We start from the raw sequence: 12,036 nt of genomic DNA, 5'->3' as shown, positions 1-12,036 counted from the left end.
CACATATATTGGTGACAACATAATAATTTCAGATCTGAAATCATGGCACTCAGGCCCTAGTGACAAGCATTAAGCATGGCAAAGTAGTAGCAACATCAATCTCAGAACATAGTGGATACTAGGGATCAATCCCCATCAAAACTAACTCGATTACATGATAGATCTCATCCTACTCATCACCGCCCAGCGAGCCTACGAATAGATTACTCACGAACGATGAAGAGCTTCATGGAATTGGAGAGGGAAGAAGGTTGATGATGACGATGGCGACGATTTCCCCTCTCCGGAGCCCAAAACAGACTCCAGATCTGCCCTCCAGATGAAGAACAGGTTGTGGCGGCGCCTCCGTATCGTAAACGCGATGAAATCTTCTATTTTTTATTTTTTATGGGACGAAAGTGAACTTATAGACCTGAGATTGGGGGCGGCAGAGCCGTGTGGGCCCCACAAGCTTGCCCACCGCCACTAGGGGGGTGGCGGTGGCAGGGTTTGTGGCCCACTAGCCCACCCCCTCAGGTGGATCTTTGCGCAGGTATTTTTCATTTTTCCAAAAATGCTCCCCGTAAATTTTCACGTCGTTTGGAGAACTTTGATTTCTGCACAAAAATAACACCAAGGCAATTCTGCTGAAAACAACGTCAGTCCAGGTTAGTTTCGTTCAAATTATGTAAATTAGAGTCCAAAACAAGGGCGAAAGAGTTTGGAAAAGTAGATACGATGGAGACGTATCAAGGCACAGACGAGCCGGCTGCTCCCCTCTTCCTCCTCCCAACACAGCTCCAGGAGCAACTCTGTACTCTGTTCATACACATCAAACACTCCGGCAGGACTAGGGGTATTATCTCTACGAAGAGCCCTGAACCTGTGTACATCGTGCGTTCCGTGCGTGTACCAACCTCGTTCCCAACGTCCACCTTTGTCCCTTCGGTTCTCACCGACTTTAGCCTACCTATGGCATATGTTGTGAGTATTCACCGACAGGCACGAACAAGCATAACTGTCTCAACTCTACGGCATGAAGGGTAGAACATGCAAAATAAAGGGTTCACATTAAACACAAAAGGAATGAAGGTAGAGAAAAACATACCCTCATTCTCCTTTCCAAAGTAAGTCTTGAAGTAAGATCATCCAACTTCTTCTCAAGTTTATCTTCACCTCCCGGAGTGCACCAGCTTCATTTGTGGTCTCAAGAAGCAATCATAGAATAAGAATACTTTTGATGGACACCAATAAAACAAAGAGCTTACACAAGCCCGGGGATAACAAACAATAACGTCATAGAAGAAATCAGAGATAACATTAGAGAGATGTTTGTCATGAACTAAATACAGGTTTATCTTGTGAATTTTGCATAATAAAGTTCTTTCTATACACACACTTATGGTGACATCTTTGGAGAAACAAAAGAATGCAATGTAACATTCTGATTAGTGGCAGTTACTCTGTCTTGATGTAATTGATATGTCTAACTCTTTTGTAGTAACCAATTCACCCTCGTACTCAGCTAAAAATAGTATATATTTACTCATCTTTGAAAACAAAACAAGCATATGGTCATAGGAGAATGTTTGTTCTTGCCATGTTTTGGAAGCTGTATAATCAAACCAAAATGAATTTAAAATATATTATTAGAATTTGGTCTTTTTTGCTCTGAGAACTTTGGTTCTGTACATAAATAAGATTTACACCAAGTTGCATGTTTGTTATTTTAAAAAAGAACTAATATATGTTTACCAAAATCTTTTTATCTGCTTGAAAATCAAGGATATCCCTGTAGGTGGAACACTTATCAATGATGTCCTCTCTAATTCAGGGCTGAGAAACTCGAAAACATGTGCAACAATATAAATCAAATTCAGGTTGGAGACCAAAGTATCTTACAATCTAGGTATTAGGACTTCAATCACCACATGTTCTGTGAACTCGTTAACCTGACCCCATGAACCTGAATGATAAGAAAGTTACCTCAATACTTTGATGCTAGATTGAAGAAAGATATGCAAATGCTGTCAAGAAACCTCATAGTGCAAAATAAATCACCAAAATTTACTATGCACAACCATTCACATATACAACCTGCAGAACATGAGGGGAATATAAGAAGAGAGGTCAAACACAAGTTTACCTTAGGTGATGAAGGATCCTAGGCACTACACCGACGCCGCGCTATGCAGGGGCATCCACGTCTCCTCACCTGCCGCCATCGACCTGCAAGTAATCTCGACGTAATTAACATCCGTATTAATGGGCTCAATTTGCATAGAAATATATGTATACATATTTCAAATGCAAAGAATATTTCAGAGTGTTTTTTATCAAGTTCCAGAGTGTTTTTAATCAACTTTCAGAGTGCTTTTCCTCAAGGCATAAGTGAAAGCTTTGGATAGTATACTATAACAATTAAATAATACAAATCTGATAGTTAAAGAAATATATAACATCCAACCATCCATTTGGAAAAGACCAAAGCAGTAGTACACATATGGGCAGGCAACAAATATAATGTTTCCAAAAGCATTCACTAAATATACACATTACTCACCATTCGGCATGGATGGTGAGCTATCTCAAAAACAATAAATATACACATTACAATTATGCTTCAAATAATGTGCAGGTAGGGAATATAATGTTTTCAAAAGTCTCTACTATGATCAGGAACTTGCGCTCAATTCTGTAGAGGAAGGCTCGCTCCATCAATCGGCCATGAACACCACCGGCCATCGGGATGCTCTGAGCTGCGGAGGAGAAACGAGCAATTGAGAGAAACGAAATTTATAAGAAAGTGTCTCAACTGTGTCTGCCGTTGCTTGCCTGAATAAATCACATGGTCGTAAAATTTGGGTGTCTCACACCTAGTGTATGGCTGAAAAGCTCGAACCTTTCTATGGAAACTTGGCCACCCAGATTTAGTTGAGATGACAAGAATTTGCATGCACTCACAAAGCTGGGATTAATATATGATTTTGACACGTCCACCTTACCAAAAGATCGGTAGTATAAGCTTACCAAAATCTAGTACTTGGTTTTTTTTACCAAAATCTACACGTCGATATATAACCATCTATCGGAGAGAAAATTTGTTTCCGATATTACATGCTCATGCGTGTTTCAATCGTTGGATGGCGACTTACATCCTTTCAATGCAGGAGTTGGACAAAATTCATCTGGCTGAGATCACATCCTCTTAATGATGTTCTACAAGAGTACAACATCGACATTTTGGTCAAGGCCACAAGAATATGCTGCAACAGATTGGCATTAACCATCAATCAAGCACCTTGCTGAACAAGCCAAGTTAGTCGCACGTCAACAGCTCCATGCTGACAGAGAAGACAATAGCGCATGCACGCATCCAAACCAAACAACTCTGAAACTCTTGCCAACCGGCATGGATACTACAGGACACCCCAATCAAATACACACCAGAGAGGAGGAAGGAGGAGGGGATGAACTCACCATGATAGAGCGGAGGAAGCCGACGCGCATGTGCACCCCATGCCCATCGAGCGCAGGAGCGCCATCCAGGAGCACAACCGTGGTAAAGGACGGAGAGGAGCCGCGCCGGCGACGAAAGTGACGCCGCGCTCAAAACCCTAGTCCCGCACACTCATGGAGACGCTGTGTCTTATTGATGGATGCATTGTTGCGTCACTCGCTCCGGGCGTGCCAGACTTGTGTAGGGGTGCCACACCTTTCCCATGTGGTTCCCATGCATGCCAAAGTTGTCGTCGCGTGCTGGCACTTCTTCGCCCTCTACTTGTTCCTTCGCATCGTCGTGCGTGTTGCTAGTGGTGGAGGATGGTTATCTGAACTGGCGTAACATGCAACCGGACGCTTAGGACCCATCCATACAACTGCGCGCTGGAACCCTTGTGAGGGAGGTGGGATTAGGGAGGAGGGTTTGTGAGGAGGGAGACGAGGTGGGAGAGATCGATGGGGCTCTCTTTCGATCGATGGGAAATTTTCAGGAGAGATGAGACGTGAGACGTGTTTTTTTTAGGGGTGAGACGTGGTGTGATGACAGTTTTTCTTTCTGGAGGAAGTGGGCCGTCTTTTTGTTTGGTGGAAACCCACGTGGGAGGGGAGCACATACGACGGGAGGGGGATCGAACGAGGTTGATCCATCACGACGACAGATCCCCTTTAATAGTAGAAAAATGGGTTTCAAAATGTTTCACTTAAACATGTTTCTTTTCTTTCCATTTTTAATAATAAAAACAACACATTTACCTGTTGTTTAAAAATGAGTAATGTAAGCTATTTGCTTGTACCGACGAGAATCACATGGATTTGCAAGGAACTGTAATCCCTTTCCTCTGCCGAAAACACCTAATCAACTGGTTTGGAGTCAACTTTTTTTTTTTTTTTTTGGAGACAAGGTTTGGAATCCACCACCTAAACTGCTAACCCTTGTGTTTTGATTCTTTCGGCTTCCAAAACCAAATCCAAAGATACCAAACGGGTCTCTGTCATCGGCAGGCTAAATGGAAAACTCCCGGTCCCGGTGGGCCACGCGAAGGACCAAAGGCCGACGACCGTTCCAAAACTCACCGCAACCAACCCTAGCCGGGAAAGCCCAAGAGCAACCACCACCCGCAGCGACTCGTCAACGTGCGCGCGCCGGCCTCGCCCGGCTTCCAGCTCCAGGCCCATGTGGAACCTTCGAGAACCACGAGACCCGCATAAATAGGCTCCCACCCCCACGGCCTCTCGTCCTCTCAAAACCCCTCCTAACCCTAGCCGCCTCCCGCACGCTTCTCCTCCTCTCCGCTCCGCTCCCCACCTCGAGCAGCTCAGGGACGCAGCCATGGCGACGGAGACCGAGACCTTCGCCTTCCAGGCCGAGATCAACCAGCTCCTCTCGCTCATCATCAACACCTTCTACTCCAACAAGGAGATCTTTCTCCGCGAGCTCATCTCCAACTCCTCCGATGTAAGCGTTCCCCCGGATCCCCTTCTCCGTCCTCTTTTTTTTTTTTTTTTGCGCCGTGATCCGCGAGCTCGAAACCATCCGAGCGCATGGTAGATTTGAGACCACGCTAGGCTTTAGATATGCTGCCGAGAGCCAGATCCGTTGACCCGCGGTTTGATTCGTCGCGTGCGAGATGCGTTACAGATCCGTGTTCCCGGGCTGACATGGTGTGTATGCCGTTGTGGTTTTTCGCAGGCCTTGGACAAGATCAGGTTCGAGAGCCTCACGGACAAGAGCAAGCTCGATGCGCAGCCCGAGCTCTTCATCCACATCATCCCCGACAAGGCGACCAGCACGCTCACGATCGTCGACAGCGGCATTGGCATGACCAAGTCGGACCTCGTCAACAACCTCGGGACCATCGCCAGGTCGGGCACCAAGGAGTTCATGGAGGCTCTTGCCGCCGGCGCCGACGTGTCCATGATTGGGCAGTTCGGTGTTGGGTTCTACTCCGCCTACCTTGTGGCCGAGAGGGTCGTCGTCACCACCAAGCACAACGACGACGAGCAGTACGTGTGGGAGTCCCAGGCCGGTGGCTCCTTCACCGTCACTCGTGATACGTCTGGGGAGCAGCTTGGCAGGGGTACCAAGATGGTCCTCTACCTCAAGGACGACCAGGTATGCTGTCCAAGCCTCATATGCTGTGATTGGCTTACTCTTCATGTCTTGATGTGGTTCTGTGCGTATTGTAGCTCTTTTGGACGGTTGCTTATTTGTCTTGTCCCCGATCTGAACTGTAGCATGCTTTTGTGGCAGTAATGTCTGCACTGCATAAGCTAAACTCTGTTAGTTTCATGATCAACTTGGCTCTGCAGTCCCAAGCCAACTAAACTGTGATTGACCTGATGTTATTTTGTGCAACATATGAAGCTGTCCGTCTTGATGTGATTTTGTGCTTAAAACGGTTGCTAGATAGGCTAATCTCGTTCTGAACTGTATTTCCTTGTGTCTAGTTGTGCACTGCATGAGCTAGGTTTTGCATAAGTTTGACTTGTCTATTTAGGTGGACGTTTGATGCTGATGTGATTAGTTGTGTATGCAGTTGTATCTGAAAGGCTTGCCTTGCTTAACCAGCTTCCAGTTAGAATTCGAATAGTTTTGTAGTAATTTGATACCAGTAATTTTAGCTTTCCTGGACTCAAGCTCATTTCAGATCTGTGTTGGTTGTAGCATATGTAACCTGCTTAGGATAAATGTGAGTTGTCCCATGCATTGTAACTATGATTGGTAGTATTAGTTTAGATTTGATGGTGAAATTGTTGAATTGATGTGTTTTTTCTGTATCCTAATGCTCTCATATATAATGAATGCACAGATTAACTCATCCTTGTTGGTTGACCCTCTCTTTTAATTAGTAATGATTGAATGCCTTATATTGTGTTCATCTTCAGTAATTTATGGCTCTGGCCTCTTGCAATTAAACATTACATCTGTTTGCATTGTATCACTTTTATGGAACTGTTAAAAGTAGTATTATGGATTTATGCATCTGCATGGAATTTCTACCTGCTTTTTTGTAGTTTATTTTTAATTTGAGCATTGCAGGTTGCAGCATGTTTGGTTGTTCTTTAAATCTTTCTTTTGTGTGTCTTTGTCTGCACTTGCTTTCTGTACATTGTCTGATTTGTTACAATTTTCTTCTAGATGGAATACCTTGAGGAGCGCCGCATCAAGGATCTAGTTAAGAAGCACTCCGAGTTTATCAGCTACCCCATCTCCCTGTGGACTGAGAAGACCACCGAGAAGGAAATTTCTGACGACGAAGACGAGGAGGAGAAGAAGGATACCGAGGAGGGCAAGGTTGAGGATGTTGATGAGGAGAAGGAAGAGAAGGAAAAGAAGAAAAAGAAGATCAAGGAAGTCTCTCATGAGTGGAACTTGGTCAACAAGCAGAAGCCTATCTGGATGAGGAAGCCAGAGGAGATCAACAAGGAAGAGTATGCTGCTTTCTACAAGAGCTTGACCAATGACTGGGAGGAGCATTTGGCTGTCAAGCACTTCTCTGTTGAGGGTCAGCTTGAGTTCAAGGCTGTCCTGTTTGTTCCCAAGAGGGCCCCCTTCGACCTCTTCGACAACAAGAAGAAGGCCAACAACATCAAGCTGTATGTGCGCCGTGTCTTCATCATGGACAACTGTGATGAGTTGATCCCTGAGTACCTGAGCTTTGTCAAGGGCATTGTTGATTCAGAGGACCTTCCCCTGAACATCTCCCGTGAGACTCTCCAGCAGAACAAGATCCTCAAGGTCATCCGGAAGAACCTTGTCAAGAAGTGCATTGAGCTCTTCTTTGAGATTGCTGAGAACAAGGAGGACTACAACAAGTTCTACGAGGCCTTCTCCAAGAACCTCAAGCTTGGCATCCATGAGGACTCCCAGAACAGGACCAAGATTGCTGAGCTTCTGAGGTACCACTCCACCAAGAGTGGTGATGAGCTGACGAGCCTCAAGGACTATGTAACCAGGATGAAGGAGGGTCAGAACGAGATCTACTACATCACTGGTGAGAGCAAGAAGGCTGTGGAGAACTCTCCCTTCCTTGAGAAGCTGAAGAAGAAGGGCTATGAGGTCATCTACATGGTTGACGCCATTGATGAGTATGCCATTGGTCAGCTCAAGGAGTTTGAGGGCAAGAAGCTTGTCTCTGCCACCAAGGAGGGTCTGAAGCTTGATGAGAGCGAGGACGAGAAGAAGAAGCAGGAGGAACTCAAGGAGAAGTTCGAGGGGCTGTGCAAGGTCATCAAGGAGGTGCTGGGCGACAAGGTGGAGAAGGTCATCGTCTCTGACCGTGTTGTGGACTCACCGTGCTGTCTGGTGACTGGTGAGTATGGGTGGACCGCCAACATGGAGAGGATCATGAAGGCCCAGGCCTTGAGGGACTCGAGCATGGCTGGCTACATGTCTAGCAAGAAGACCATGGAGATCAACCCTGAGAACGCCATCATGGACGAGCTCCGCAAGCGTGCCGACGCCGACAAGAACGACAAGTCGGTGAAGGACCTGGTGATGCTTCTCTTCGAGACCTCTCTGCTCACCTCGGGCTTCAGCCTTGAGGACCCCAACACCTTCGGCACCAGGATCCACCGCATGCTCAAGCTTGGCCTGAGCATTGATGAGGACGATGAGGCGCCTGAGAACGACACCGACATGCCGCCCCTGGAGGATGATGCCGGTGAGAGCAAGATGGAGGAGGTCGACTAAGCGCCAAGGCTGCCCGTCGTCGTATGTCCATGCCCTGCACCGTCTAGTTGCTTTTATCTTAGTGTCGTCGTTGGATGGTTTTGGCACGTCTTAGCTGTATCGGTTTTGTCTTTTGGCTGGCCAAACATTAAGCGCGGTTAGCTTATTTGTGGTACTCGTGGAACAGTTCGGTTATTGTTGGTTCTACTATATGTTAGCTATATTTCTTCTATATTCCCTGCTTATTGCTTTCATCTGCTTTTAGTATGTTTTCTCTTAAGCTTGTGAGGCCCCCACTTCTGGGTTCATTTTTCTAGGTCCATCAGTCCAGCTAAATGTTAATTTTCCTTATGGCAGGGAAAAGATTCACAGTTAGTCACAGAATAGAATTTGTCTGCTGTATAATGTTTATTTACCTGGCAGTGTTTCGGTATATTTCCAGCTTTACACCGCCCTAGAATTAACACTGCCCTGTTCGAAATAAAAGAAGAACATAGGAATTTAGAAAATAGGATATCTGTTGGAACTTTTCTCTGCTATTGCTTTTATGCCTTCGCTTTTCGATTTGTATCAAATTCACATTAGCAGTGCAAAGGAAAACTAGTAAAACTGCCATAATACAAACTGTTTTCTAACATTCTTTTTATACATATTTTAGAGTGTAGATTCTTTTAGATTGCTCTGTATTCTTATATTTTGAAACGAAGTACAGCCAAAGAAAAGAAAAAAGAAACTGCCACTTTTGGGGTAGTGCCCTCGGCTGGTTTGCAAGTAGCACCGGTCGCGGCATGGACACGATGGTCGGAATGGAGGTCTAAAAGATGTCCAGCCGATTGGCTAGTGTCTTTGGCTTGATGTCAAGTACATTCTCCCGTGTCTTTAAAATGATGATTGTGCTTAATGTTGGTGGTAAAAACTCTTGTTTCGGCTTGTTTGGTTGGGCTCTGCAGCGACGAACTTGCATCGTTACTTTTGTGTAGACATTGTCTTGTTTTGCTGATATGCTAGTGTTCTTGCTGATGTTGGTTTCGGTAATTAAGATGAAAAATCCTTGTTCTGGCCAGCTAGACGTGACGACGATGGTGCAACCGTATCTTGAACTGGCCAACAGTGATTGCTTTTGCTCTCTACTCTTCTTAATAAGAATGACCGGATGCATCCAGAAGCCCGGCGCAAAAACCTTCTTTTAAAAAATAGCTATTTGGCTTCTTGTGTTACAAGGTTTGTCGTCATGGACCTTATACATTCCCTTTAGGAGAACTACTAGATAGTTGCAACACACAAGCCAGGTTTGCTCCCCGTCAAAACTTCACACCAGGTTGTCCAATAATGAACAAACGATCATCTAGATTACCTCCACAAAACAAGGTTCGCATAAAACCAAGATAGAAAATTGCCTAACTACGATACCATCATAAAGTTTCAAATAAGACTTGACTTCAGATTGCACAGCACTAGTAAAAGTGTTCGTGCGTTGCAACGGGAGAAAAAGAAAACACGCTCTTAATCCAATAACCATGATTCAAGACCACGTCCATTAATTTAGGCTTCATATTTTTTATTTAGTTTTTAAAACACCTATCAAATTAAACATTTGGCTATTCATTTCATATGCAGGTACTAATATGTACCCCTCTGTCACGAAATAAGTGACTCAAAAGACCACAAATCACAATTTCCGCTTGACCTATAGTAAGACCCAGATCACAAATGCAAATGTAAATTCTTGGAGCACAAAAGTTATGAACCCTCACACAATGCACAACTGTATTAAGAAATGCTACAATTTCAAACATCTAGACATTGAATCCAATGGCCACGAAACAGTTTTCACCGTTAGAAATTTGCAAAGCACCTGGTCTGATGTTGAAGTACTACTGTACTATACTGAACTGCAACCAAATTCCATCATCTTCAAATTGCAATGCACGAGACCCTTTCCAAACTAACCTAAACCCTGCATTAGTAAAAAGTACCAGCGGACTAAGCGTCATCAGGAGGTGAACTTGTCTATGCGAATCTTGAGAGACATCCAGCGGGACGCCCCTGCCCCAACCAGCAACTTGGGCGGCACCGCCAGGTACGCCAGCTCCTCGACGGCGCCTCGCGCCGTGTTGCTCGTCACCTCGATCTCCGCCATGACAGTGTCGGCCTTGCCCTTCCGGTTCGGCGCCGGCGCCGGCCCGCTCGCCCACACCTTGAGCGTGTACCGCGGCCACACCACCGCCTCCGCCCTGATGCACACCGCCGACACAGCCGCGCCGGCGCCGAGCGCACCGCCGACGATGAGGAACGTGCGGCCGTCCTCGTCCCCGAGCAGCAGGCCCCGCGGCTCCAGCGTCGCCGGCACCTGGAGCACGAGGACCTTGCCGTACTGGACCCTGTGCACGGGCATCGAGTGGAGGGGTGGTTAGGTGGCCGAGGAGCGCCGGCGCCGGGCCGGCGAAGGCGTAGCCGGGGACCGTGCATGCGCAGGGCGCGTGTGGACACTCGCCGCGGTGGCCGGCGAGGTCGTGGTAGGTGACGTAGCGCCCGCAGCTGGCGTGGTCGAGGAGACGACGGCGTCCATCGCCGCGTTGCGGGCGTCGAAGGCGCCGCCGCACTCCGCGCAGGGCTCCGCGAGGCAGCGGCCGCATGCCACTTGCCCGCCCTTGCACTGCCGGGGATACCAAACGCCGGCTGCCGTCACGGACACGGACACGGACCGAATCGAGCCGAACGCTTGAGCTGGGAGGACCTACAGCCGCATGGCACAGGCACAAAACAGAGGCGGTCAACGCCAGGGCGGCGGCGGGTCGATCTGGATCCAATCCAGGGCGCGATGGGGCGGAGGTGCTTGGCGAGCAGGCGGCTGCAGCGTCCGGAGGGACTGGCAGGCGAGGTGCTTGGCGGGGGCGGCTGCCGATGCGAGCTACGGCGGCGCGAGGCGGCGGCGCAAGGAGAGGCAGGGAGAGCGGGGAGGCGCAGGAGGCAGGGCGGCGCGGCTGCTCGCGAGGGTGGCGCTTCGGATTTGGGCGGAGCTCCGGAGGAGGCTGGGTTGGGGGCGACGGCTTCGGCAGCTCGCCGGCGGCGGGATCCGGCGTGGATCGGGGCCGGCGACCGACGGGAGGAGCGGGGCGGGGAGCAGATCAGGGGCTGCTCGTGGGTGCGGGAGATGAAAGGTGTTATGTAAAACCGAAACGTTTTTAACTTAGATACTACTGCGGGTTGAATACCGGAAAAGCGAGGGGTGTTTTTGTAAAAATGTTGCGACGAACGACAAAAAGCGTTGCACCCTTTATTATTAGGGGAGATAGGTCCATCTCCAAGACAACAAATACAGCAACAAACAAATAAGTACACTAAACTGGTCACATCCATTATATGAATAATTTCAGTATATGTGATTCTTTTATTTCAGTCATCATTCATGATTCCGTATATACCCACTGTATACAATGATGCTGAGCATATGTATGCATTCATCTTCGGTCTCTCACGGATAGATGTGTGCATCCCTCAAAACAAAACAAAACAAAACAAAAAATGTATTCTTCACAGCTCTAATAGCAGTCAGGTATCAGGTCACCTATTCCTCTACATGTCTACTCTTCTAACACTATACCAGCTCAAGCAGACAACCTGCAGGGCATAAGCTTTCGATGGTGCCTAGTGAAGGATCATCAGCCTCGGAGATTATTATTCTCATCAATCTAATCCTGGGCCCCCTTGCCAATAGCTGTTTGACAACATAAAGTTGAGTTGGAGTCCCTAAGTAGTTGACGATATCCACTTTTGTCAGAGCGCTAAACGGAACAACCTCAACTCTTGGTTTTGTATGGCAAATGCAGCCTTGTAAACAGTAATTTTTCACCTCGAATGAGAACACGCATAAGTGTGTTTGG

At 47.2% G+C, this 12,036-nt stretch overlaps 1 protein-coding gene and 1 pseudogene across 1 annotated transcript; one reads left to right on the top strand and one right to left on the bottom strand.

The window, feature by feature from the left end:
• Window positions 1–4,712: 4,712 nt before the first annotated feature.
• LOC123399297 (heat shock protein 81-3) lies at window positions 4,713–8,384 on the top strand. The gene is made up of 3 exons (XM_045093711.1): window positions 4,713–4,936; window positions 5,171–5,593; window positions 6,620–8,384. The coding sequence occupies exons 1-3, from the start codon at window positions 4,811–4,813 to the stop codon at window positions 8,171–8,173; spliced, it is 2,103 nt and encodes a 700-aa protein (XP_044949646.1). The 5' UTR covers window positions 4,713–4,810; the 3' UTR covers window positions 8,174–8,384.
• A 1,651-nt stretch (window positions 8,385–10,035) lies between these two features.
• On the bottom strand, window positions 10,036–11,047 carry LOC123395744 (annotated as a pseudogene).
• Between the last annotated feature and the right edge of the window lie 989 nt (window positions 11,048–12,036).

The sequence above is a fragment of the Hordeum vulgare genome, chromosome 5H (assembly GCF_904849725.1).
Source record: "Hordeum vulgare subsp. vulgare chromosome 5H, MorexV3_pseudomolecules_assembly, whole genome shotgun sequence".
Lineage (NCBI taxonomy): Eukaryota > Viridiplantae > Streptophyta > Magnoliopsida > Poales > Poaceae > Hordeum > Hordeum vulgare.
Note: the sequence above shows the minus strand (reverse complement) of the source record. Positions and strands in the feature narration are given on the sequence as shown.